The sequence below is a fragment of the Bos mutus genome, chromosome 5, assembly GCF_027580195.1.
Source record: "Bos mutus isolate GX-2022 chromosome 5, NWIPB_WYAK_1.1, whole genome shotgun sequence".
Lineage (NCBI taxonomy): Eukaryota > Metazoa > Chordata > Mammalia > Artiodactyla > Bovidae > Bos > Bos mutus.
Window position 1 is genome coordinate 16,372,124 of NC_091621.1, and position 27,487 is coordinate 16,399,610.

At 51.8% G+C, this 27,487-nt stretch overlaps 4 protein-coding genes across 5 annotated transcripts; 1 reads left to right on the forward strand and 3 right to left on the reverse strand.

Moving 5' to 3' along the window:
- Positions 1–86: 86 nt before the first annotated feature.
- Positions 87–4,030, reverse strand: DDIT3 (DNA damage inducible transcript 3). The gene is made up of 5 exons (XM_070370477.1): positions 3,987–4,030; positions 2,865–2,948; positions 1,417–1,464; positions 548–705; positions 87–455 (listed from the first exon to the last, which is right to left on the reverse strand). The coding sequence occupies exons 2-5, from the start codon at positions 2,908–2,910 to the stop codon at positions 87–89; spliced, it is 621 nt and encodes a 206-aa protein (XP_070226578.1). The 5' UTR covers positions 2,911–2,948; positions 3,987–4,030.
- Positions 1,423–4,049, reverse strand: LOC102284065 (DDIT3 upstream open reading frame protein). The gene is made up of 2 exons (XM_070370478.1): positions 3,987–4,049; positions 1,423–1,464 (listed from the first exon to the last, which is right to left on the reverse strand). The coding sequence occupies exons 1-2, from the start codon at positions 4,047–4,049 to the stop codon at positions 1,423–1,425; spliced, it is 105 nt and encodes a 34-aa protein (XP_070226579.1).
- Positions 4,050–4,195: 146 nt separating this feature from the next.
- Positions 4,196–13,346, forward strand: MBD6 (methyl-CpG binding domain protein 6). Of its 2 annotated transcripts, none has more exons than XM_070370475.1 (13): positions 4,196–4,309; positions 7,335–7,398; positions 7,578–7,714; positions 7,999–8,101; positions 8,216–8,378; positions 8,599–9,651; positions 9,826–10,487; positions 10,768–10,921; positions 11,104–11,273; positions 11,396–11,809; positions 11,905–11,957; positions 12,161–12,224; positions 12,373–13,346. In XM_070370475.1, exons 3-13 carry the CDS (start codon positions 7,602–7,604, stop codon positions 12,445–12,447), a joined length of 3,024 nt encoding a protein of 1,007 aa, XP_070226576.1. In that variant the 5' UTR covers positions 4,196–4,309; positions 7,335–7,398; positions 7,578–7,601; the 3' UTR covers positions 12,448–13,346. The 2 variants fall into 2 exon arrangements, with proteins under 2 accessions (XP_070226576.1, XP_070226574.1); XM_070370473.1 differs by lacking the exon at positions 4,196–4,309 and adding an exon at positions 6,072–6,304.
- Positions 13,347–13,498: 152 nt separating this feature from the next.
- On the reverse strand, positions 13,499–27,129 carry DCTN2 (dynactin subunit 2). The gene is made up of 14 exons (XM_005901686.3): positions 26,933–27,129; positions 25,979–26,047; positions 18,016–18,112; positions 17,795–17,856; positions 17,306–17,404; positions 16,876–17,036; positions 16,535–16,685; positions 16,153–16,218; positions 15,906–15,944; positions 15,650–15,727; positions 15,485–15,556; positions 15,177–15,279; positions 14,973–15,064; positions 13,499–13,943 (listed from the first exon to the last, which is right to left on the reverse strand). Exons 1-14 carry the CDS (start codon positions 26,966–26,968, stop codon positions 13,857–13,859), a joined length of 1,212 nt encoding a protein of 403 aa, XP_005901748.1. The 5' UTR covers positions 26,969–27,129; the 3' UTR covers positions 13,499–13,856.
- Between the last annotated feature and the right edge of the window lie 358 nt (positions 27,130–27,487).

Genomic DNA, 27,487 nt, shown 5'->3' on the forward strand with positions numbered 1-27,487 from the left:
ATGTCGTTGGCACTGGTGACGTGGTCAGTAGATACTTCCAGGAAGGGTCAGAAGTGGCCTGAAATGGAAGTGCTGGTCCCAACTGTTTATGCTTGGTGCAGATTAACCATCCGGTCAATCAGAGCTCGGCGAGTTGCCTCCACTTCCCTGGTCAGGCGCTCGATTTCCTGTTTGAGTCGTTCATTCTCTTCAGCCAGCTGTGCCACTTTCCTTTCATTTTCTTGTTCTTTCTCCTTCATGCGTTGCTTGCCAGCCCGGGCTGGGGACTGGCCACTCTGTTTCCGTTTTCTGGTTCTTCCTTGGTCTTCCTCTTCTTCCTCCTGAGCCAGGGAGCTCTGACTGGACTCTGGAGAGCAGGGGCTCTGGGAGGTGTGTGTGACCTCTGGTGGTCCTGGCTCCTCAGTAAGCCAAGCCAGAGAGGCGGGGTCAAGAGTGGTGAAGCTTTTTGATTCTTCCTTCAAGGAGATAAGGCAGGGTAGGTATGAATTAGTTGAGAAGGGAAGGGCAGCACCTCCACTTCCCCCGGCACCAGGCCTAGCGTTCTTACCTCCTTGTTTCCAGGGGGTGAAACACAGGTGCCCCGATTTTCATCTGAGGACAGCACCTCCTGCAGGTCCTCATACCAGGCTTCCAGCTCCCAGCTGGACAGTGCCCCGAAGGAGAAAGGCAGTGACTCAGCTGCCATCTCTGTGGCTGGATCAGGCTCTGGAAAAGGACATACTCAGGATAGTGGGGGTGAGGAAAGAAGCTCCACCGGTCAGTCTACACACTGGCCTGCTGCCTGTCTTGGTAGATAAAAATTTATTGGGAAGCAGCCACAGCAGTTTATTCACATGTTGTTTTACAGCTGCTTTCATGCTACAATAGCAGAGACAACAGCTGTGAGATAGACTATGGTGTGAGGCCCTCGACATCTTAAACATTTACTGTCTGGCCCTTTAAAATGTCTCAACCCCTGACCTAGAATGAGAGTCCCTTTTTGCTTTTGCCCAGCACTTGAAGAAGCAAGTACCTGGACATGCATTCTTATGGGTTCCTAGTAAAAGTCTTCAGCTTCCCTTGGGGAACTCCACTGGTTGTTTCCAGGGGCGGTTACCAGACACCTGTACTCCTTTCTCCTCCTGTGGGGGGAGCCTGGGCAAACAGTCCTTGGGTCCATCTAACCTTGGGTGGGGAATGAGGTGTGGTGAGACCTCACCTGACTGTGCACTCAAGACCCAGCTTTCAATTAGGACATGTTCTAATAATAGGGATTTGGTCACCTCTTTAAGGGCAGGCCAGGAGGATGGATGTGGCCTAATAGCAAAAACCTGCTCAGATTCAAACCTTCCTCTCCTGTCTTCTCTAGGTGTTTTCATAATTTCATAAGCAGCAACTCTTAGGAGCTAGTTTGGGGAAACGGTCAGTTAAACTTACCTGCTTTCAGGTGTGGTGATGTATGAAGATACACTTCCTTCTGGAACACTGTGGAGATCAAAGATAAATATTAGCCATTTTTGGAAGGGTGGAGAAAGGTTCTTTTTACCTCCAGCTTCCTACTGGTCCTTCCTTACTTCCTATTGATAGTTATCAGTCTCTGTAGCCATTTCCAAGGACAGAGAAGAGCCTGACTTCCTTTATTTTTAGTTGCTGACATTTGTAGTCCTGATTACATAATAGCAAAATCCTGGCCAACTCAGCTTTTTCTAAATTCAAGGCAGTCTTCAAATGTGCCAGGGTAAGGACTGGACTACAGGGGCGGGAACAAATCAAGTGGCCTTTTCCTAATTCTATTCCCACACTGACCACCTTCAAATGTGTATTTTCAGTCTAGACTTCTCCTGGGACCTCCTTCTGGATATCTAATATGCATCTCAGACTTAACACGTCCCAAGACAAACTTTGGCTAATCTTCCCCTACCAAGGTCTTTCCCATCTCAGTATACAGCAACTCTAGTCGCTTGAGCCAAAAACCTTGGTATCATCCTTGACTCCTCTCAGACCCCACAATCCAGTCCAAACCAACAGCAAAACTTAAACTCATTCTTCAAAACCCCAGAATCTAAACACGTCTCACCAATTCCATTTTTGCTAATCTAGATTAAGTTACTCTCATCTCTCCTAGGTGACTGCAGAAGGTCTCTCAGTTTCTGCTCCTGCAACCAACCCCTCCTGGAGTCTATCTACAACAGTAGCCAAAGTGAACCTTTTAAAACTTAAGTCAGGGTGTGTCATTCCTCTGTTTAAAACTTAATCTCACACATATTAAAGGCTGCTGCTGCTGCTTATAAGTCGCTTCAGTCATGTCCGACTCTGCGCAACCCCAGAGACGGCAGCCCACCAGGCTCCCCCGTCCCTGGGATTCTCCAGGTAAGAACACTGGAGTGGGTTGCCATTTCCTTCTCCAATGCATGAAAGTGAAAAGTGAAAGTCAAGTCGCTCAGTCGTGTCTGACCCTCAGAGACCCCATGGATTGCAGCCTTCCAGGCTCCTCTGTCCATGGGATTTTCCAGGCAAGAGTACTGGAGTGGGGTGCCATTGCTTTCTCCAATATTAAAGGCTGAAGTCCTTTAAATGGCTTAAAAGGCCCTCCACAGTCTGCTCCTTCCTTGCCTTGTTTTCTCATTGACCTCCCCAGCTCTTGCTCACTTTAGTCCAGCCAACTGGCCTCTTGATCCCTAAAGATACTATACATGCTCCCATTTTAGGACTCCTGCTCTTGCTATTCCTTCTGGAAAGCTCTCTCTTCCCACATAAGTCTTTCATTTAAATATCACCTCAGTGAAGGAATCCCTGACCACCCAGTGTAATCTGTAACCTCCACTCAGCATTCTCTACCCTTCCATGCTTTAATGTTTTCTATGGCACTTTACATATTTGCTTACTGTATGCCTCTTCCCACTGAAATGTAAGCTCTGAGACAGCAGACATTTTTCTCTCTTGTTTGTGGATAAATGCTGGGTACCAACCTGCATGGCACACAGTAGGTCTGGTTAAGTATTAGGAATGAATGGATAAATTCTCCCCAATCTCTCACAGGGGTAGGAAAAGGAAGCTCAAAGGCAGAGCGGCAGCTCCCTGCCACTGGGGACTGCAGATGCAATATCGTCCTGAATCTTTCTCTGCAGGGCTGTCCTCCCTGGGGAACCCTTCTTGCCTTCCCGTGTGTGGGACAAGGCTTTCATCAGCAGTGGAGCCCCAGGCCAGAGGGCTGCAGAGCCAAACAGGGGGCTAGCCTGATGCAATGGTTACAAAGAGATTAGTTGGAAGACAGGACAAGGGGAAAGAGGCACGCACCAATCCCAGGGGAAGGGCAACCCACTTGGGAGACCCCAAGTGGCTTCCCACACTTAAAAGATCCAAGATGCTCTCCTGAGCAGGAGGCTAGAGGGCTTTGGGGAAAGGAAAACTCATCTCCGTTCCCTGTCCATCGACACCCCTCTTCCCGAAGACTTGTGCCGGCTTAAGATTTTCTGTTCTCTGCAAGGGTGCGGAAAGAATGTTCTGCGGAGGTCCAGAAGCCCCAGCTACTGACGTGGCTATGCTGGCCCCGAGACGCTGAGGCCAAGACAGGATTGGGGGCAGGGGGAGGGGGAGGGCCGCCAGTGGCAAAGCGGCGGTAGCGGCCCGAACCACTGGGTCACCAGGCTTTTCGGGGGTGTGTCCTGTTGCCCCGCCTCCCACCGGACAGGCCTAACAAAGAGGCCTAGGGTCAGCAACGCGAGAATAAATCTTCCTCGCTGGAGCCCGGTCGCCTAACAGCACAGATCAGGGACTGTGCTCCGGGCAGGGGTAGGATGGTGCGGTCGTTTGAAGGACGGGGTGTCTTTCTCGTAAGCACTACTTTCGAATAAAGGATTTTCCTCATCCCTCCCCGGGACACTCACTTCTCTTCTTTGCGGAGAGGGTGGGGCTACACCCATAAGAGCGGATGCCCTAACTTTAAGGGGCCAATTCGTGTTCGAGAGGATGGGAGGGTAAAAGGTAGATGGGGAATCAGTACTCGCCTCTCTCCTCAGGTTCCGGCTTTGATTTTGGCTCTGTCGCTGCCACCCGCTCATCTTCAACATGATACACTCTATGCCTTAGACTCAAGCCTCTGACCTCGATCCTCGGAGCTGAGATCTTTTAACAGGGCCTTGCCCTCCTCTCTGGGCGGGTCCAGAGGCCTACCAATCAGGAAGCGGCACGCCGTCGTTGGCCCCACCTCATCCCTTACGTCCGCCACTCAGGAGCCTCGCGGGACCGCCCTCGTCGCTCCCTCCCGCTTGGGGGTCGACTTAGTGTTGGACCCGGAAGTAGCTTTGGGTCACGAGGCTTCGCGGAGGAGGTGAGTGAGTCATGCGCGCGCGCGGAGGGGAGAGCTGGAGGGGGAGGGGAGGAAAGGGGGGCGGGGATGATGCAATGTTTGGCAACCGGTATCAGCGCGCGCACGCGCAGGGGACTACAAGGGTGGTGGGAGGTGCAGGGAGGGGTGGGGGAGAGGAGAGAGGGCGGGGCGCCAGCTCCCGGTACCCAACGGCCCCAACGGCTATCAACTGTGGTCGCCCTAAGCTGCGGTGTGAAAGCTCACTGCAGCTTGTCTCCCTCTAAGGCTCTCTTGTTCCGCCCATCTGACATTAGCCTCCGTTTTATCTCCACCAAAAGAAACTCCCATTTTCCTTGCCCCTGATCCCCTCCCTGCTAACGGACACCAGGTCTTTTAAACCTCCCACCTTTGAAAATTTGCATTCATCCACCAGGATTGTTTGCATCTTCTCGAGTCTTCTTAAAGGAGTCTTCTCTCAAAAGAAGCCAAGGAGCTTGACGCCCCTTGGTAGTCATTTTAAGCTCTTAGCACCCTTAAACTTTTTTCTTTGTAAAGTATCTGATGAGCCCTCGGCATGCCAGAATTCGTGCTCTTTGCCGGGAGGCCCCGATCCCACTGTTTGGTCTAATCATCTCCCCCCAGTGGTGCTCTGCTGCCCTTCACCAAAGACCAGGCCCGCCCTTTTCAGTGTATCAGACCTTCAGGTCCTGTGACTCCCTGCTGTGAGGAGCTGGGCTTCAGGCCTCCTGCCTTAGGTGTTTGGGCTACGGAAGAGCCTTGTTGCCTGGAATATTGCGTGCACGTGAGCGCAAGAATGCCTGGGACTGGGTTGTCAGGAACCCAGATTCTAGCCTCAGCGGTCCCTCACTTGCCCAGGGATCCTAGGCCAGTTACCTAATCTCGCCGTGCTTCACCGTCCTTGTTCGTAAATAAAAGATCGCCTGCTGGACGTGAGATTATTATGAACTTGGAGGCAGCTTGAACAAAAGTGAAAAGCACGGTGGAAAATGCAAACTATATTTCAAGTGCCATTACTTAGAAAACGGAGGCCATGTGGTGGCCTGTTACATATCCTGTCATATCCTCATGGGGGCAGCCAGAGTTTGTCCTAAGAAAACTGTCACAAGGCTAGCTGTGGCTGGATGGCAAGTATAGGCGGTGGTGTGACCGGTGACAGGTCCTTGGTCAGGCCTGCACCACTGCTCCAGAGCTCCATTTCTCCTGTAAATGGGGGTGGGGGGTGGCTTGGACCAGATGGTCTCTCCTGGCCCAAAGACATGACCAGGTTGTCAGTGACAGGCAGAGGTCATGTGACTTGACAGGCCGGGGTCGTGTTTTGACATGTTGACCTGGGGAGGCGGGTCAAGTCCCAGCACACTACCCGGGAAGCCTTTGGGGCGGGGCAGGGCACGTCGCGACTTTCATCTTTTCGGGCCGGCTCCTCCCGGACCTGGCATTCCTGGCTCCCCGAACAGATTGTGGCTTTGGAAGGGGCCCCTCCCAGGGGAGGGCTGGGATTGGCCACCAGTGGCCTGGGAAGAGGCTCGGATCCTTCCGCGGAGGGCGGGGGGGGTGGCCCCCGCGTGGGGTGTTTGTTCTCTTGGGGATTAATGGGGGGTTGTGGGGGAGGGGTAGGCGCGCTCCCGCATGCGCACTGCGGCCCCTCCTGTTGGCTCGTCGTTGTCCGCTGGGCGGGGGCCCGGCCCCGCCCCTCTCCCGTCCGGGCAGCGGCGGCGGCTGCGGCGGTGGCGGCGGCGGCGGCGGCAGCGACGGCGGCGGCGGTAGCAGCCTGCGCGGTGCCTTCTGGGAACGGAATCCCCAGGGCTGCCCCTGGCCCCCATGGCGCATGCGCGGGAGGCCGCTCGGTGATCCGCGGCAGCGGCGGCGGCGCTTCCTGCTAGGACCGGCCGGGGCTGTACCGGAGGCTCGGGCTCCACCGACCCTCCTCCCACTCCCTCCCACTCACCCTCTGGGCCGCGACTGCGCAGGGCGGGGCCGGCCGAACCATGGGCCGCGGTGAGTGCAGGGCCCGGCCCCCCCCCACCTCGCCCCTCCCCCTCCCCTCCTATCCCTACCCTCTGCCCCCTCCGCGTCCTCTTGGCCCCTTTCCCTGGCCCCATCCCCACTCCCCCGCCCTCACCTGCTCCCACCGTTTCTCTCTCTCACTGCTTGACTTTTGCCTTCTTCACCTCCCTCCTCTCAGTGCTTCGCCCACCCTCCGCCCGCCCTCTCCCCAAGTTCCTTCCTACTTCGTGCGCCTTCCCCTCCTCCCCAAGCTGAGGGAAGCAGGCTGGGTGACAGGGCGCCTTGTTATGAGAGGGAAAGTTTAGAAGCCGCCAGTGTGGGGTGGGAGCGATGGTGGGGTTGGAGAGAATACTTGCAGGTTTGTGGGGCGTCCCCATATATATCAGAGGAGAATCCCTCTTGGAGCTAAACTGAAGCCAGTGGGACAGGAGGTGCTGATTCTTCTTGCCTTAGGCTTGGGGGAAAATCCGGAGCTTCTGAGAATAGTGGGAGAAGACAGAACTGTGATTCCAGTGTTTCTTAAGAAGATCCAAGTGAACTAGATCAGTGATTGTCTAGTGCAGCCAGGCCATGGGGGGAGTTACGCTGGTACCACCCCAGCGAGCAGTTGGGCAATTGCCTGGTGATCTGCCTGGCAATCCATACTTTTTATATGATCTTCCTGAGGGCGAGGGAACAGCAGGGGCCAGCCTCTCTGGGAAACTTCCTAGAGATTATGGGAATTAACCCGCACTCCTGGCTGAAGGTTTCTGTCCTTGGTGGGATGAGGGGGCCTTGCCCTTTATATGTCTAGGGATTGGGCTGTGATTCCCCGGTCCCTGAAAGTTGTGGCTCTGACCCTCTGGTCCTTAGGGACTGAACGTGGAGAGGATGGTTGTGGACTCAGCCACCAGATCCTTGGGATCTTTCTGGGTACTTACCTCCTGTTATTAAAGATCTTTCCTTTGAGAGTATCCTGGTCTGTGGTGCTTTAGTAGGTTGGGCAGATTCCTGACTGTTCTTTTTCTCTCCTGTGTTGCAGGTGTGGGCTAAGCCGGCGGCCCCGGCTTTAGACTGGACCCCACAATGTTTGCAGACATGTTCAGGTAGCCATGGTGGGCTGGCAGAAGGTTCCCCCTCATTCTCTCCCCCAGCTCTCTGAGGTTTTCCCTTTGCTCTTGAGTTCTCTTGAGTCTCCACACAACCTTTGCCTTGCGGGAATACTCCCTCAGGTACCCAGCCCAGTTTAATCCTACTAATGCCACATGAATGTCTGTGTTATCAGGCACGTGGGAGCTGATTACACACAATGAATGGGGGCAATGAGAGCAGTGGAGCAGACAGAGCTGGGGGCCCTGTGGCCACATCTGTCCCCATCGGCTGGCAGCGCTGTGTTCGAGAGGGTGCTGTGCTCTATATCAGGTGTGGCTCCCCGAAGTTCCCCAGTTTCTATCCCCAGGCCCTTCAGTTGCCTGAGTTTTCTCTCTTCTATTTCTCTCTATGCCCAGATCGCTGGTGCCCTGTTGTTGTCTATTCCTCTTCGTTCCTCAGCCTTTTTGCTCTCTGTGCCTCTGGTCCTGTGCACTTGTTCTCTCCATCTCTTCCTTACTCTCTGCCCTTCCTAGGAAGATCTTTGAACTGTTCTTTCAGAGTGTCTTCCAGTTCAGTGTTATCTAACCTCACACTCTGACCCTATCCTCTCCCAGTCCAAGTGGCACAGAGCTGTCTTCCTTGGAGCAAACCCGGAGCTACCTCCTCAGCGATGGGACCTGCAAGTGCGGTCTGGAGTGTCCACTCAATGTCCCCAAGGTCAGAATGGTGAGGGTGAGATTGTCAGAGAGACTTAATGCCGGTCACTGACCGAGGTAGTTTTTCTCAGATTCTGCTCTCTCAGGGTCCTTGTCTGTGCCTTCCACCTTACAGGTTTTCAACTTTGACCCTTTGGCCCCGGTGACCCCGGGTGGGGCTGGGGTGGGGCCAGCATCAGAGGAGGACATGACCAAGCTGTGCAACCACCGGCGGAAAGCTGTTGCCATGGCAACTCTGTACCGCAGCATGGAGACCACCTGCTCACACTCTTCTCCTGGTGAGTGTTCTCCACTTTACAGGGACTGAGGAAAACTTAAGGGTCTGGAAGAGGGGTGGTGGGAGGAGCTCTGTGAGAAGGAGCAAGAAGGGTGGAGTGGGGAACTGCTTGGTGAGAGGAGGGCACAGGGAAGCTGGGAGCTTGTGGGGGAAGGGATGGAAAAGACAAAGTTCTTGGAAGGGGAGCCACAGGTTGATCCTCTGTTTCTCATTTATTGCAGGAGAGGGAGCAAGCCCCCAAATGTTCCACACTGTGTCCCCAGGGCCTCCCTCTGCCCGCCCTCCTTGTCGAGTCCCTCCTACAACTCCACTCAATGGGGGTCCTGGCTCCCTTCCCCCAGAACCACCCTCAGTTCCACAGGCTTTCCCCCCTCTAGCAGGCCCTGGGGGGCTCTTCCCACAGCCAAGGCTTCCTGACCCCGTCTCCTCTGGAGGCAGCAGCAGCCCTTGTTTCCTCCCACGGGGCAATGCCCCCTCCCCAGCTGCACCTCCTCCACCTGCTATCAGCCTCAACGCCCCCTCATATAGCTGGGGAGCTGCTCTCCGATCCAGCCTGGTGCCCCCTGACCTGGGCTCTCCTCCAGCCCCCCATGCCTCCTCCTCACCACCTTCAGACCCTCCTCTCTTCCATTGTAGTGATGCCTTAACACCCCCTCCCCTGCCCCCAAGCAATAATCTCCCTGGTCCCCCTGGCCCCTCTGGTCCTGCCACTCAGCCACCAGTGTCTTCAGCCACTATGCACCTGCCCCTGGTCCTGGGGCCCCTGGGAGGGGCCCCCTCGGTGGAGGGGCCCGGGGCACCCCCCTTTCTTGCTAGCAGCCTACTCTCTGCAGCCGCCAAGGCACAGCACCCCCAATTCCCCCCTCCCAGCACTTTACAGGGCCGAAGGCCCCGTGCCCAGGCACCCTCAGCTTCCCACTCCTCATTGCCCCGTCCCTCTCAGCGTCGTCCCCGCAGACCCCCAACTGTGTTGCGATTGCTAGAAGGGGGGGGCCCTCAAGCCCCTAGGCGGAGCCGTCCTCGGGCCCCTGCTCCCACCCCCCAATCTTTTCCTCTGCCGGAGCCATCCCAACCAATTCTCCCTTCTGTGCTGTCCCTGCTGGGACTCCCCACCCCTGGCCCTTCCCACTCTGACGGAAGCTTTAACCTTTTGGGGTCAGAGGCACACCTTCCTCCTCCCCCCACCCTCTCCTCAGGGAGCTCTCCCCAGCCCACGCACCCCATCCCGCCTGCCCTCCCTGGGACCACCAGTGGCAGCCTCAGCAGTGTGCCAGGTACGTGAGTGCACCAGAGCCCTTCCTTCGGGTACAAAGAGACCACCAAGACACTGAAGGGAGAACTTAGAGAGCTCTGTAGTGGTTTTCTGGGTCGGGGGGCAGGGAGTTTGGATTCTTTAGATACTGGGAGAAAGGGTCTCTCTAGAGCTGAACCTCTCTTTTTCTTTGCAGGTGCCCCTGCCCCACCAGCTGCCTCCAAAGCCCCCCTAGTCCCCAGCCCTGTGCTTCAAAGCCCATCTGAAGCGCTTGGGATGGGGGCCGGCCCAGCCGGCCCTCTGCCTCCCCTGGCTGGTGGGGAGGCTTTCCCTTTCCCCAGTCCCGAGCAGGGCCTGGCGCTGAGTGGAGCCGGCTTCCCCGGGATGCTAGGGACCTTGCCCCTCCCTCTGAGTCTGGGACAACCTCCACCTTCTCCATTGCTTAGCCACAGTTTATTTGGCGTGCTGGCTGGGGGAGGGGGACAACCTCCCCCTGAGCCCCTGCTCCCCCCACCAGGGGGACCTGGCCCTCCCCTAGCCCCAGGTGAGCCCGAAGGGCCTTCACTTTTGGTGGCTTCCCTGCTTCCACCACCCCCCTCAGACCTTCTTCCACCCCCTTCTGCACCTCCTAGCAACCTCCTTGCCTCTTTCCTGCCCTTGTTGGCCCTGGGCCCCACAGCTGGGGATGGGGAGGGATCTGCAGAGGGAGCCGGGGGTCCAAGTGGGGAGACATTTTCAGGTTTGGGAGACCTGCCCCCCCTGCTGTTCCCCCCCCTTTCAGCTCCCCCCACCCTCATAGCTTTAAATTCTGCGCTGCTGGCTGCCAGCCTGGATCCCCCCTCGGGGACGCCCCCCCAGGTGAGGATAGGGGGTGAGTGGGTGGGACAGAACAAGAGATGGAATCAGAGATGGGAGCTGGGAATAAAAGGTTTTCAGTTTCATGTCTGAGCTCTTCCTTAGGGCCTTTGAGGAGGGCTTAGTTCTTAGCTGGGGGTAGGATGGACTGTAAGAATTGGGTCTGTATTTAATAAGCATGGCCTACTTCAGTGGGGCTTTAGTGAGATTGCATATGTGGAAGTACTATAAACTTATTGAATACTTTACACATGTAGATGTTACAGCCATTTTTTCTTCTTAGCCCTGTGTCCTGAGCGCCCCCCAACCTGGACCACCTACCTCCAGTGTCACCACGGCAACTACTGACCCGGGGGCCTCCTCTCTGGGCAAGGCCCCCTCCAACTCAGGGAGACCCCCTCAACTCCTTAGCCCTCTGCTGAGTGCCAGCCTGCTGGGTGAGTCTGAGGGAAGACTCTGTGGTGTGGGAGAGAAGAAAAGAAACAGAAAAATTGGGAGTAGAGACTAGATGAATTAGGGAGGAAAGTCTGTGACCACTGAGTCAAGCCTAAAAGAATAGGGTCTGCTCAGCCTAATTGGTTTGCCCAGGGAGACCCTTGACTTTACAATTCCTTAACAGGTGACCTGTCTTCGCTGACCAGCAGCCCTGGAACCCTCCCCAGTCTGTTGCAGCCTCCTGGCCCTCTTCTCTCTGGCCAGTTGGGGCTGCAGCTCCTCCCTGGGGGGGGAGCTCCTCCACCCCTCTCAGAGGCTTCTAGTCCCCTAGCCTGCCTGCTACAAAGTCTCCAGGTGAGGGGATGGGTGTGTGTGTTAGGGAGAGAATTTTTTTTCGCAAATTGGAAATACAGACATTTCAAGTTAAAGTAGCTGGAACTGCATTTGAAACTGACAGAGGTCTGTTTTGTCTGCAGATCCCTCCAGAGCAGCCGGAAGCCCCCTGTCTGCCCCCTGAGAGCCCCACCTCAACCCTTGAACCGGAGCCTGCCCGGCCTCCCCTCAGTGCCTTAGCCCCACCCCACAGTTCTCCCGATCCCCCAGTCCCTGAGCTGCTCACTGGGAGGGGGTCAGGGAAACGGGGCCGGAGGGGAGGAGGGGGACTTAGGGGCATTAATGGTGAGGCCAGGCCAGGCCGGGGACGAAAGCCTGGCAGCCGGCGGGAGCCTGGCCGACTGGCCCTCAAGTGGGGGGCACGTGGTGGCTTCAATGGACAAATGGAACGGTCCCCAAGAAGGACCCACCACTGGCAGCATAATGGGGAGCTGGCTGAAGGGGGTGCTGAGCCCAAGGATCCATCCCCTCCTGGGCCCCATTCTGAGGACCTTAAGGTGAGTGTGGGTTAAGTAATGGTTGTCTGGGCACAAAGGCCCTCAGGAAAGGTTGCCAAGGTGCCTTTTCCCACACACAGTCCATCTTTTCTCAGGTATCCCCAGGGGTAGTCAGAAAGTCTCGTCGTGGCCGCAGGAGAAAATACAAGTGAGTATACTGGCCTTTTCCGGCTTGTTGGGTTTATAGCAATAGTTAAGAGTGATTTGGCTTTCGAAAAGGCAGCACTTACTTGAATATGAATAAGGATACCATGCCTACACTACCCACATGTAGAAAGCTTCCCACCCAAACTCTGAAAATCCCCTGGCGCTCGGGGACGTGCTCCTGATCCCCTTGTGCCCTTATTGCAGCCCAACCCGGAACAGCAACAGCTCCCGCCAGGACATTACCTTGGACCCCAGCCCCACAACCCGCGTAAGTGTGCATCACTGCGTCGGTGGGTGGGAGTGCATATAAAGGATGAGGCAGGAGGAGAAGAAGGTTAGTGGGAGTGGGGAGAAAATAAAGGACTTCCTGATACCCAGCTGTTTGATCACTTCTTTCAACTTCCCCTCTTGTATAGGCGGCTGTCCCTCTGCCTCCCCGGGCCCGCCCTGGCCGTCCTGCCAAAAACAAGAGGAGGAAACTGGCCCCATAGCAGCCATACCTGGAGCTGGATCTGACCCTGACTGGGGAGAGCTGAGTGCTGAGCCTTGGGAGCCCCTGCCAGCCACCTGCACCTGTGGACAGTGGGTGGGGGCACTACTCCCCACTCAGAGCACAAATGCAACCCCTTCCCCCACAGTCCCATCCTGAGCCATTGCAGGGGGTAGGGAAGCTCACCCCCTCCCCCCCAAAGCCATGTCACTGAAAAGGCCTGGGGGGGGGGTGGTATATGGCCCTCTCCCCACCAGGCTAAGGGGAAAACCCCCTCCCCCAGGTCTTTTATTTGTTTAAGTTATTTTTGCACAAATGACTCTTTTATATTTAATTCGACTTCATTGCCTCCCTTCTTGAAGCCAGCAGGCTCAGTTTACAAACCTGTGAGCTACTGTTGGCTGCTGCCCTCCTTCCCAATGAAAGGTACAAAGCAATAAGCATCATGCGTCCTCCCCTCACCCCTGCCAACACCCCTCTGCCTCTGGCTCAGGTTGCTCAAAGCACAGATCCCCCTCTTACCCTGTCCCCAGGTTTGAAACACATAGCCTCATTTCAAGGTGTAGCCAGCTTCCCTCCACTTTCCTCTGGGATATGAAGAGGGGGTAAGGGGGCAAAGAGAGCCCTCTGGGTGTCTCCTCCCATACACACTACACTGCCCCTTCTCCCCCATCAAAACGCTCAGAGACGTTGTGACGATGCGACTGAGGATTATGCAACATGGTCCAACCGGAGCGGCCAGCATGACCAGCTGTCCAGGGGCTGCCTCCTGCCTTTTCTTTTGTAAAGACAAGACCCTTGGGAGTTTTAATTCTGTTTTGTACTTGCCCTGTGGGGCCTCCACTGCTTTTCTATGGGAGACACTCTTAATTTAACAGATGAGAATATTTTGAAACTCTGGCTCTGACTCTGTCCTCATTTTTTCCTTAGTTCTTTTGTAAGAACAGATTATAATTTAAATCCTTCTGTGGTAGAGAGTGCTTAGACTGTCTGTTACGCTGTGTATGTCTCTCTCAGTGCTGCCTCTTCCCCAGGAAACAGCAGAGGCCAGACAGAGTACAACAGCATTTAATGGTCAGAAACAGTTGTACAGTATTACAGTCAGCCACAGAAGCTGTGCTGGAGGACAGGACCCAATCCTCCCCCACACCAGGCAAAGCAGTATTGGGCAGGAGCTGGCATGTGGCTGGGCCACGTCCTCATCCCTGTGGCCTAAGGGGAGACCCTCATTTAATATCCCCAGCTTCCACTACTCTTCAGAGGAGGGGGTGTAAGCCCCACATGCAAGAAGCCCTTGCCCCCAGTGTCAAATGGGATGCAAGAGTTACAATTAAGGGGAAACTCTGTGTAAGGTATTAATGGAGTTCAAAGGGGTAGGGATTACCCCTGTCCTCCATCACCCAAAGGTGCTCACTTTCCCAGTTTCTTCATCCTTTCGTCAATGTTGGCAAAGTTCCCCTCAATTGTGGACAGGTTTTCACACATCGTCGTCTGCACCTAGAAAGCGAGAGAGCTATTTTACTCTGTCAGGTTCAGGTGCTTACCTGGGTGAGGAACTGAAGAAATGCTCTTAGAGAAGACAGAGACATGCAGGAGAACTCCCTGGTGGTCCAGTGGTTAGAACTCTGCACTTTCACTGCTGGGGCCCAGGTTCAGTCCCTGGTTGGGGAACTAAGATCCCACAAGCTGCACAACAAAGCCAAATTAGAAAAAAGAAACGGAAACAGCTTGTGGGTCCCAGAATGGGAAGGTGACTTGAAGCACCATGGACCTAGCATGGGATCTGCTAAGCAGGCAGGCCTCTTAAGAATTCCCATCCTGACTAACCAGAACAGTTCTTTCATCTGTTTTATGTACTGAGGGACACACAGGATTTTGTTGAAGTAAGGGTTTCACTCGTCCAAAGTTTTAGAAAACTGCTCTGGAGGAAGAACACACCATGCCAAGCACTTTAATTTATCTTGACAGTTCTCTGATGCCAGACTCCCAACTGTAGTGCTTCCCCCAGCACTGAGAACAGTGCCTCCGCCAGAACCTGAGGACTTGCTCTGTGCTGGACACTGCTTAGAGAATGGAGAGGTTGACGCTCACAGCTCAGCATCAGGAAGGAAGGGGCAAAACCAGGTGGGAGCCTGGCTCCAGATTTCAATGCCCATGTTCTGTCTAGTGTGCTGTGCTCAGGAACATCTGGTTGAAGACCCAGGGAGGATAAAACCCAGCTGAGACTACAGAGGGAAAAGGTAGGTTTTATAGGAAGAATGGAGGTTTACTGAGCTCTTACGAATTCACTCATATTACTTCATCTAATCCAAATAACTCTGAAGTAGGTATAATTTGCCAGATGGTGAGGTGGAGGTTCATAGGTTAAGTAAGTTGTCAGATGTTCCATGGCAACCAAGAAACAGTATGGAGACTCAAACCAAACCCCTGCCACACCACTGTGCCACCAAATGGGCCAAGGCAGAACCCTCTGGAACTGAAGCTGGAGAACCTTGCCTGTGTGTGCTGGGGAAGGGAGGCACTCACCTGAGTCAAGAGGGTGGCATTGTCCTTGAGGGAACAAGCAATCATTTGCTGCGTGGTATCCAAGTGTGTCAGAAGCTGACCAAACTGCATGGCTGTGAAAGGTCAGAACGGTAGGCATGGCGTTAGAATCCAAGACCAGAGGGAAGGGAACAAGAGTTGCTCACTTGCCAATTTCTCTTGACACCCTTGTGGCTGGCCTCCCACCTTGTTCATGCAGCTGCTTGATGGTGACAAGTCTCTGTACCAGCTCAGGAAGGGAGGCGGCAATGGGGCTCCAGCGCTGTATGGTTTCATACAGCTGGTGCACCTGGAGGGACACCACAGTGGCCAACCTTCAGCCAAATACACACCATTAGGGTGAGACAAGTGCAAGCTGGGGCAACAGGGAAGCACTGCCTTATTTCAGCTGGTAAGAGCTTATGAGGACAGTGGCCTGAGGATTCAGTGCTCTCATGCTTTGCTCTTCCCAGCAGGAAAGGGTATGAAGATGGGAGGAAAGATCTCTTCCTGACCTTGCTCTGTGTATCTGCATCCTCTACAGAAGCTTTATGCTTGGCAATCTCATTCACTTTTCCCAGCACACTCTGAAAGCACAGATTTTAAGGTTGATAGTAAAGGCATCAAAGGTCTTCCAAAGTCACTAGCTGCCTGTAATTCAATTTGCCTCCACTTAATACCTGTAACCGAGCCTCCACTTGGTCCAAAACTGCAAGGTCCAGGGCGCCCACCTTCGCCTGCAACAGCTCTACAGTATCCTGGGGGCGGGGTCAGGACAAGTGTCATGAAGCAGACAGAATCAGACTAGAAGAGGCCACCTCATATTCCACTGAAGGTAATGAATAAACAGCTACAGATCCAAAAACAATTTCCTAAGCAAACCCAATCCGGATATCCCCTCTGTCATCCAAAGACTCCAGTTCCTTTTACACTCACCATGAGGCAGGCTCCCTGCAGACCTGCTGAAAGGGGATTCTGATGGGGAAAAGAAGCAAAGAAGTCAGTGGTTCTCATCTCTCCAGGTGATTACCACCTTCTCCCATCCTTTCTGGTTCCAGCAGGCAACTGCTGGCTGCTCCTGTAACTGGAACCTGTTCCTGACTCCTCCCTGGACTCTGTGGAATGCTGTGGACCTTAGGGCTCAAGATGTGAGGGTCGGAACAAGTATAAGAGAGCACCTGACCTGAGCATCCTGATCACAGCGTACAGTGGCTTCCAGCTCTGTCAGGCGCTTCTCGAATTCTGCCACCTAGGGGAGGAAAGAGGGGAGATTTGCCATCCACCTACCTCCCTTCTGCTGCAGTGGGAAGTAAATCCTGCTCTTTGCTGGTCTGCTTGCCCTCCCCTCCCCTCTCCCCACCACTCTGCCAAGGGATTTCTTTCTCTGGAACACAGCCGTAGTCACAGTCTTAAATGAGACATCAAGAGGAATCAAGCATTCCCAGCACCCTCTCCCCAGATGTGATTCCTTGGAGGGCAACAGGAAAGTCTCCAGAGCCACGTCTTCCCTGGCTTCCAACATCACTCACACACACACAAACACATACACACACACAAAAACATACTTTGGCAGCTTGAGAGAACTTGTCCTGCTCAGGCCGAGAATGCAGTTCATAAGTGACCAAGCTGCTATCTGGGGGGGTTCCACTGGTGGTCTTGCCCCCTGAACCAGTCCCTTTGCTGTTCTTTGTTGCTTCCAGCTGCAGCAGTAGGCGCCTGGATCAAAAAACCAGCAATATTATCACGACTTGAAGGATGTGGGTCAGCTCAGTCACTTGTTTCTGCCTCCGGGTCAGCACTAAGGAACAGCTAGGCCACCTCTTCCCTTCGCAGCCCTGTCAATACCTGGCTGGAGTCCCTCTACACCCCAATTAGCAATGATTTCCCAGCAAAGTCTGGCACCCACTTAGCCAGAGCTCCATCGGGGTCAGTGAGGTTGATTGCCGCATCTGGTCCCAGCAGCTTCTCCAGATGGGAAGCAACCAGCTGCTGCTTCAGGGCGGCCAGCTGTTTAGCCAGCACCACGGGGGTCAGCTTCTCCTCAGTGGTTGATTCCTTCACTGTCGTCTGGTATGAAAACAAATAGACAGTGAGGGGTGCTAAGAGTGAGTCAAGAAAAAAAATAGATCAAGACCCTTAAAGAGAGCTGTGGCTGAAAGTCACTGGGCTGCTCCTTACCCACTTACAGCACTAACTATAAATTCATGTGCATTCCCAAACTCTGAAAACCTCAGCCCCCTTAGGGAGGAGCTTAGGGAATTTTTCTCCTCCCGCTGGGAGGCCTTCCTCTTCTATGTAAGTCATAGCAGAAAGGCGAGAGGAGAGTCTACAGTTACCTTGATTTTTTCAACTTCAGTTGTCAGCTCATGGACTTCATGCAGTAGTCTCTGGTACTTTTGCTGGGGTGTCTCCTTCACTCCCAGACCCTCTCCAAGCTAGAGAGCAAGCACAGACGGTGACATCACACCTCCTAGAACAGGGAACCTCAAGAATGTATCAAAAAAAAAAAAAAAAACAAGAATGTATCCAAACCCAGTCCGAATTTGTAAGGGTATCATACCCAAACCCAGTCTGAGTTTGTAAAAGTATCATACCCAACTAAGAATCCACCATCATCCTCACTCGAAGACCTGCAGAGAGCTGGAGGCCTGGAGACGCTCCATAGCCAACAGCAGGGGGACAAAGCATCCTCCCCTGCATCCAGCTGGGCTTCTGAGGACCCCCAACCAGAAAGGAACCCGGAATCCCACCTATACCCTGCTCCGTCTTAAATGCCCACTGGATAGGATCGCTGCACTATTCCCATCAACACACAAACAACAAACCATCTCATATTCTCCAGATTCATATCCCGTTCTTTTGGTTTTTCCAATTCGATCTGAGAAATCTGCCAAGAAAAGAAGATGGAATTGAGGGCCTGATCAAGACCCACAGTAGTCATGATCTCAGTGACTGTGAGGGCTTCCATAAGACAGCTCTTTCCCCAAAGCAAATGTCAGTGAGGCCTGAGGTCAGGCTTCCCCATCCAATTTCCAACCAGTCTCACCAAGTCCCTTTGTGCCCACTCTCTTGTCTTTGAACTTGTCATAGGCAGCATTGGGATTGACAATGATGTGCTCCACACTGGTGCTCGTCAGTTCCTCCTGCAGAAACAGGTAGTTCAGGCCAGGGGCAGATTCATTCCCACCCTAGAACTTCCCAGAGCCTCCCCAAATCCCCAAACCATTAGAAGACTGGGCTCTACTTTCCCAAGGGGAAAGAAGGACGGCTCCAATCCAAGCTATCAACCCAGGTTCACCCTAGGAAATGAAAGCTTCCTGGTAAATTTGGAGTCTCAGTTGTATAAATATTAACACCCTGATTCAACTGGGAACAGAGGCAGCATAACCTCCCCACCCATTCTGTACATAAGCCTCCTCATCCCCTCCCCTTCCCCAATCCAACTGGGCCCTCCCAGTTATCTGGCAATACATGCACTCAGGGCAAGAAACCAACCTGACCTCTTTTAACCTCCCCCTCCCAAAAGTAAATTTCCTTGCTGCTGAGGAAGTCCATTTTCAAGCTAACCTCCCATCCTTCTGGAGGGAAAGAGGAGCAATCAGGCTACTAGCTCTTGAGTATCGGAACTTGCATGTGCTGCTAAAGGGAAGATAACAGCTTTTAGATACCAAAAAAGGTTGGCAGAGGACCTGGCCAGATGCCATTTCCAGACTGCCATGAAGTCAGGGAATTCAAGGGATAGAGAGAAGAGGCAGATACTGTGTTATTTTTTAAGGGACATCTTAGAAGCAACAGCATAAGCTGTATCTGTTTGCCAAGAGTACCCATCGGCAAAGGCCACAGGTACATTCTGAAACAGAGATAGCCCTGCTTCTTCTCAAAGAGAAGCTGCAGCACTTGCCTCTTCTCCCTGACCCTCAGCTGTTTCTCAAGCACTGAAGCTCTTCCATGAGGAGGGGACGTGGTAAACAAAGTGAAAGAAACTTCACCCTAGAAACTGAGGCAGAAAGGTTCCCTGCTTACTAGGTATCTGTTAGCAGTTCAGAGTCTAATAACTACACCAAAACCAAGTCCTCCAGACTGCATGTCTCTCCCTCAATTGTCAGCAGTCCAACAGGTCTCATCATGCTTCTGGAGAAGAGGAAGGAGACCTGGAAAGCCTTTTTCTTGGAGTGGACATCACCTTCTACTGGAGGAAGGCAAAGAAAGTCTTCTTTCTTTTAACCAGAACAATGGTTCTCAACCCTGCCTGCACAATAGAATCACTTAGAAAAGGGGGAGAAAAGAGGGATGGGCTCACATCTGTAGATTCTGATTGAATTGTTCTGAGGTAGGGCCAGGGTAGTAGGCCAGTTTAAAAGCTACCCAGGTCATTCTAATATGTATCCAGGACTGAGATTCTCTGACTGTCAGTGGGTACTAGGGGTTGATGTGTGTGTGTGTGGGGGGACAGGTTATGATGGAGAGACATGGAGAAAGAGGAGCAGACACAAGCTCCACCCTTCATCTCTGCTCTGCTATTACCGAAGGAATCAGTGTGAGTGGCAGTTTTATAAATGAGGGAGGAGGCAGGTAAGGAGAAAATATCAACTGTGCTTTTTACCTCTTCAGGGAAGTGCTGGGCAGAGGGGCAAGAGCTAAAAAAGATTAAGGGAAAATAAAAGGTTTCAATGTCCCATATGAAAGTGCCTAGGGGAAAAAACAACTGAGTCACAAATTCTCTCAATCTTCTCTGAAGTGTTATGGCCAGAGCACCCACTGGTCAAATAACTGTGGTCTCAGGCCTCTAAAAAGCGTGTGTCTGAGACAGACTCATGTTTAGGAAAGAACATTACCCTCTCTCAAGTTCACCCTTAAGAATAAGAATATGCCACTCCTTTCTCTGACAATGAGGTAGGGGGAAAAAAAAAACAAACCTCTTTAAAAGGCATAGTCTACAGACTAAGGAAAGCAATCACAGCTACCATTTTGTTAAGCCCTTACTATGGGCCAGGCACTACGCAGACGAGAACATACTTTCTTATTTAGTTTTCTAAAGAGGGAATGTGTGGAGTAAAAAAGGGTCACCACTAGAGTGTGAGTGTTGGAGCTTCTGGACATAGCAGGGATGGTCAGTGTTTCCATCTTACTAGTCCTGCTGCAGGAGCACGTCCTGGGGCAGAAGGGCTGCCCAGCACTGGCACCCTCCTGAAGCCTCTCCGAGGGTGCGGCTCCAAAGGCTCAGGTGGACAGCACACTTGAGCCCTTCAGAGGCACCGACTCTGCCAGTGTCTTGGAGGTCTGGTGGCATGGGCTGGAGGTAGTGTCATTACAGTGATTCATGAGATGGGAAAAGGTCAGCTGGGGTTGGGGCTGAATAGAGGAACAGAAGATTTAGTAGAGACAAAAGGACAGAGAACAACTGCCCATCATAGCACACCCCGTTAAAAAGCAGATGAAAGGTCAGGCTTCTTACCAGCTCCTTGTGGTTTCCCCAGAGGTGAGAAAATCAAAAGAGTTAAAAGGAAAGGGATGGGGAAATGGGGGTGAGGGAGGGAAAAAAAAAAGACAAAATTGTTATTAGCAAATTGTCACATGCACTACATGATAGTCTTCAAATATACTGCATCACAGGGCCCAGGGGAGCCTAGCAAAATCTGGGGCCTAGCCAAGAAATTTCAGCTGGGGTCACTGCATACCCCAAGAGAAAGAAGAGCTTGGGACCCTTTCCTCTCTGGTGGTCAGGATGTCGTGAAGCTTTGCCGTGAACAGCAGCAATTCAGGATCACCTGGGAACTAAGGGTTAGGTGTTGCGAGCCAGTGGCATGGAAGAAAGTGGGGGCAGAGAAGGCTGGGGGAGGCAAGGAGAAGCTGTAGAAATGGCAGAATGTGAAGCAGAGGCTGTGGAGATAAGAGTCTGAGGGCTTGTAGCTGATTGAGGGTCCATGATTCTCAAGGGGAGTAGTTCATGGCTCAAGTCTTCCTGTCTCTCGGTTTCTCTAGTTTTGAAGAATTAGGCATTTGAATGGCAGAATCAATCATAATGCGGGTGCTTACGTAGGTGGTTTCATGTGACTTTGTGTTAAGCAGAACAGAGTGAAATTTCTAGATTACAGATGGTAAGTTCAATGAAATTCGAAGTACCTAACTGCAGCCCCATCCTCATTCAGTTGCCAGAGGAGAGGCAAGGCAAATCCTGGTCCCTTGTGTAGTCTGGTGTGTTTGTATCCATCTTGAGTGCTTGGAAACTCACCCTACACTCTGAGGGATCCAGAGCAACTCTGCCATGACGTGCTAGCACAGAGTCCAAAAGACACCCAGATTCACAGCTACCAGACATGTGCAGAACATATTTCTTCAACCCTCTGTTCACAGGGATTGGAGGGTATACAATGGGAAAAGTAAGAGTCTTTCAAAAAGAGGTCTTATTTTAGCTCAAGCCACACAGATAAGGCTCCACTTTCAAGCAAGACTGGTTGAAGAATTGCCAGGAGAGGACGGATATATGTGTATGAAAAGACATGATGGGATAAAAACAACTACATTCTGCCCCAGAGATTTCAGCTAGATGCATCAGAACTTCAACCTCTAGCCCAGCCAAGACTCCTCTCTCAGTTCAAGGCAGAGGTGGATCCAGGTCCTGTGGTCTAAGGCTGGGATGTCTCTGCAGAATATACTTTACCTTTCTCTTGCCTCAACAAGATAAAACCAGCTTGATTAAAAACTCAAGGGAAAAGAGAGGACAATGGGCCATAAGTTCAAGTCCAAGTCATGAGGAATAAACAGAATAGGGGAAGACAGAAAAAATTTAAAAAGGAAAAGTGGTATATTAATTTGTAAATTATATATACCACCTCCAAGTCTGACCTACAGGTGGGTTAGGAAATGAGATTTTTGGGATAATGTCTGTAACCTGGAATAGTAACAATCACTATGGGAGCTTACTACACCCAGCCAAGTTGATTAGAATTCTAAGTGCCTTGATCCCAGGTACATGACTCCCCAGTCCCTCTCATTAATAACCTCCCAGACTCCCCAGGGCTGTTTGGCTAAGTGGCTGTGCCTCAGAGGGCAAGACCTGAGGTTCTAGATCAGAAACAGGAAGAGGTCACTGCCACTCCTTTAGCCTGTTCAGGCTCTTTGCCAACACCGCAGCCAGGGGGACTTCAGAACCATGAGGACAAGGAAGATGGATAGAGCTGTAGAATAAAACTGTCCAGGATGGACCCACACAATGCTGACCATCCAACAATTTCTAAAGGAAGGGTACAGAAACAGGAAGACTTGTGGAAGCACAAAGAATCCAAATTAGTCCCTTAAAATGCATATAACATCCCTTTCCTAGGCCATTTACCTTCCTCTAAAGGCTTAGCATAAGGGAATATTAAGATGAAGTTTTCATCTTAATCAGGTATAATCCACACACTGCTAAGAAGTGAGGACTTCTGCTGTCCCCCTTGTTCTTAACCCTTGTCCAGAATGGCTAAACGTCATTCCTTTTCTCTTAACTCCATTTCAGTTTATGGAGGAGAAAGGCAACCCCCTTCCAACTCCTGCTCTTAAATTCCTCATGTCCAGAAGTGTTCCTAGTCTCCATGTTTCTATCCCATCCTCCACTGGACAGTTTTATTCTGCAGACCTCACAAGGGGAAGACACAATGATTCATGAATCACAGTTGTGTTTCTAAACCTTGATTAAGAATCTTTAACCATGAGGCCAGCAGGCCCCTTAGTGACCCGGCTAGAGATGCATGAGAATTTAAAACAATTAGCTGCGACAATAGCACAGTGACAGAGCATTGCATGCAAGATGGCAAATGAAAAAAAGCATGCAGAGAAGAAGCACTGAATGGTCTTACTTGTGCAAACTAGTGTCCAGGCAAGGTGGTGAGGAGGGAGGATGGGGAAGCATTAGGAAAAACTCCGGTAAGTTCAATGCGCCAACAGTCAATGAACACAATCAAGCACACTCTGTGATATCCCGAACTGTAAGGGAGAGAACTTACTATTTCCCATCTCAGGCTGGTGGAGGCTCTGGCATCATTTACCCTTTGGAGAACTGAAGCCCCTGCCAGGGCCCCACCAAGCTAAGGCTAGGTCATTTCCCCTTCCACAGGGTACCAGGATAGGTGTGGCACAGAGGGAGGAACTAATCCTGTTTCTAGCAAGTTTTCTAAACTTACTCCCCCTTGCTCCAGCACTTCAAAAGCGGGGAGCAGAATGCCTATACAGACCCAAGTGTAGCCTGTGGGCTCAGTGGGGAGGGAATTTCAGCTGGGAATTAGCTTTCCTGACAAGACATTTTAAGAAAAGTTTCCAAAAAGCTCATGGCCCAAATCAACCCAGGAGTATCTGGTATGCAGAGTGGATCCTCCTACACTGAGGAAGAAAGGGCTAGCCTGTGTGGTTTTCTGGCCCATTCACTTCAGAATATTTTAGCTCCTGTTAAAATTGTTTTAAAGGGATAGCAGGAAAATCAGGACCATTTTTACCTAAAATAAAACCTTTTACTATTTCCTCTTCCATCCTTCCCACTATGGGAATTGCAAACTTTTCCGTTTAAGTTAAACTAGCAATTACAATCTTTTGGGTGTATTACAGGGTATTATTTCCTTCAGCAGCCTGATTTCTTCCATAGTGGAGCGATCAAAGGAAGAAGGTGAAAAGACAGGGAAGGTCGTCGATAACCTTTGACTACTACTTTAAATAAAAATCTGGAGACTGCCCTGAAAGGTTCCATTAAGAAGTTGATCAAATTGGTTGTCTCCAGGGAGGAACTGACCATTGGCAGGCATCAGTGGGAAGAGATACTTTTTGTTCTATGTACATATATTACCTATTTTAAAAACTAATAAAATTAAAGTTCCAAATAATCTGGAGACTAAGGCAGAGCACGCTCTTGCTGGAGTTAAGAAGGTGACTGAAACCTCATGGTTCAGCCACAATAGCGGTGGTGTGCAGTGTGACCCATACTGGGTCTTGGGAAGGTAAGTGAGAAGGGGACCAGCTGTTAGTGAGAATCCAGGCCTCAAGGAAATGAGGATGCTGGATTGTCTAAGTACAACCAACTGCTCCTCAAGTTGCACACTTACGTCAGTATTAAGAGCAGTGGCAGAACCATTAGTCAGCTGACTTCCCGAAAGCTGCCCTCGTAAGGCCCACAGGGACATGCAGGGGCCAGAAACATTAGCTGACATCAGGAAACATCTCAGGTCTCCCCCACTCCCGCCAGGGCTCCTGAAGTACCTGAGAGTCTCCTGACCCTACTCACTCGTCCCTAGTGATAGTGTCATTCTGCTGAGCCTTAGGTGATGGAGGCAACTTAGCTCCTCGTGTTTACCATCCAGTTCTTATCTACTTCTATACTGGTATTCTGGCTACATGCTGCAGGAAATGGACATCAGCCCATCAGCCACCCCACTGGATGCTACTAAAATAGGCTGCTCAGGTTCAGCAGGGAGAAATAGCCAATCAGGGCAGAAGAGTCAGGTTCTTCCATGCCTGGGATGAAGGTCATGCTCCTTTTATTAACAGATAGCCCATGATTTCAAAAGGAAAATTACAATTTATTTTTTGGTTTGGAAAGGGGACTGCTATGATATTAGCTGTTTGATCATGGTCAGTGACAAAGGGACAAACTTCCATTCATTATTTCACCATGAAGGTTTGATATTTTATAGGCCCTAGGCCAGAGCTGAACAGTCTCTGAACTATGGTAGCAGAATGGAGTCCTCAGTATATATACTCCTGCCCTCTGAGTCAGAGATAGCTTCCTAATAAGATACCTCTTAGAGTGAAGGTGCACACCTAGGTCCTGAGCAATGACACCATCTGCATTATCTCCAGATACTCAAGTTTGGGGGACAGACTGACATGCCAGCAAGTACAGAAGCAACAAGAACACACCACTCAGAGAGGGGACAAGGAAGGTGTTCCCCACAAAGAAGGAACCACTTCCACATGGGGGAATCAAATAAGGAATAAGTGAGTACGCCAAGCCATACATTGTAAGCCAGCAACCAGCATTCTCCAGAACTAACCAGCCCCACAGACGTAGCCACAGGACTCACAGACACACATACAGAGCCTGTTCCCACTGACTCTTGGTCACCACTTTTTTGAGATCTCACACCATCAATGTGACCCTAGCCCAGCTCTCTTTGCAAATTATAGAATCTAAAATACATCCTATAAGACATGTGAACAGATCTTTGCTCCCCTTGGCACTTACACTCAGAGTTTCCACTATGTTCACTTCACTCACTCAGTTTTTTCTTTCATGTTTCCTATATGTATCCTAACTCCCCCAGTAGTCTGGGGGATTTTTGAGGGCAGGGACATTTTTTCCTCTGTACTGCACAAAAATCAACACAAAATAAACACATTCAATAAACAATGCTAAGTGGTTTCCCTTATGGTTAAAATGTGTCCATAGCTAATTCCTTCCTCTTGAGTTCTTCCTGAATCTGAAAGTGCTATCAAGTCCTCTCCTCTGCTAATATGAAACATTTATGTTCTTCCTCAAATTCGTTCTGCTCTGACCAGCTCTCTTATCTTTCTGAAGTCTCCAATTCATTTTCCTTGCCTAGTGGATTCTGGATACTCACGTAAAAGAGTATTCCTCTATACTTCAAAGTCTAGCTTGTTAGGATGTTAATGAACATTGAGTGAGAGATATATATTATGAAATAGAAGGTCTAGGTCTTAAACTCATGCACTTTTTAAGTACGCAGGCTTCATGATTCATTACCATGGACTAGCACTACCAGGGCTAAGTCACTAGCACCCAGCCTGTTTTGAGATATTTCAATTTTATTTAAAAGGCCTAAGAATCAGGCCTCTTAGTTTTAATTCCACTGACCTGACTCTCCTTCCTGGCATTGCTCATTTGCAAGTCCTGCAACCTACGTATCACTCAGGCTGGGTTGGCATACCCGCTTATTGCTGTAGCTCGCCAGAAAAGGGAAAGGGCCTGCCTGGGAGAGAGAGATCAGAATCCACAGGAGTCCTGAGGCACCACATAATCTTACCGCATCAAACTCTGCTTGATCATCCTCAGGCAGGTCGCTGGTTTCATAAACATCTGGCTCGTTCCTGGCCTGCAGGTAGAAGCAGTGACCATCCAACCTCACTACCCAGCACTACCCAGCAACACCCCTGACCCCACTCCATTTGAACAAGTATAACAGAGAAGTCAGGCTGTGATGCCAGGATTCTGCCCCTTCTTTAACCTGCCGGGTGGACTGCATGTCATTTCCCATGTCTTAACAGGGGTGGGGTAACAGTGGAGATGACTGATGGTAAATGGTGAGTGTTAAGTGATGACAAAGATGTTGCCCTGAATCTGAAGAATGACGGGTCCTGGGCAATCAGAAGTAGGAGAGGAGCCATCATTAGGCCCTGCACACACTACCCTGGCACAAGGGCTGAGAGTGACTCAGGACCTTAGTACACAAAGTCCTATTCCAACCCCCCACCCCGTGAATGCAAGTAAGGCAGCACAAAGGGAGGTACATGCCGGCATGTGCGGGGCTTGCGAAGGAGGTTCCCCAGAGGACAAGAGTTCTCTATCTGGGGTTCTGTCACGGTAACCTCCTCACTCTTTGCTGAGTGAAGGCCATCACCAAATGGCCTGGTTTGTGTGTCTGAGGTGGGGGTGAGGGGCTTATGGGAATATCTGGGGAGAAACGGGAGGTGTAGACACGGATGGTAATAAGCACTAGAGAACGGTGCTAAGTGCCTAGAGACCATTTCTGGGCGAAGAAACCGGCAATTGCCGGAAAGGGGCCTTGTAGGCCTTCGCATAGCCCAGCCCAGTCGGGTCGGAGTCCGAAGGGTGCTGGGGCCGGTCAGGGAGCTAGCGGCAGGAGCCCTCGGGGCTGAGGAGGGGTGCAGGCGGGAAAGGTCACGGGTTGGTGTCTGTTGGGGGTCTTTAGGAGGTTGGGGGCGCGGTCTTGGGGAGCCAGGGCCGGCCGTGTACTCACAATGCCGGGAAGGTCGGCGTACTTAGGGTCCGCCATGGCGGCGGCGAGGCAGGGTTGGGGGACCGGGGCCTCGGCAGAGCCGGGGCCGGTGCTCGGGTAGGGGAGAGGATGGGTCCTGGTCCGGGTTAACGCGGCCGCAAAGGGAGCGGCGGAGGAGGCGGAGGAGCAGAAAGTCTCGCGACAGGAGTAGTACAGGGGAAGGGTGAAGCAAAAGTCGCGAGAACAGCCCGCTACCACACCCCTGGAGAACCAGGGATTGGCGAGAACGAGGCCGGGAATGAGGTAATGGCAGGAAACCGCCGCCTAGGATTGTGGGATATGCAGTTTTGGCCCACCCGGCTTGGGCGGGGACCGACGTTAACGGGCTTTGGGAGCTGTGTCATGTAACTTATTTTCTTTCGTCTTTATAGCGAGTCTGTGAAAGAGCTTTTACAATTCCTGTTTTTCGGTGGATAAATTTGTTGTTCAGTCGCAAACTCCTGTCTGCTGCTAAGTCGCTTCAGTCGTATCCGACTCTGTGATACCCCACAGACGGCAGCCCACCAGGCTCCCCTG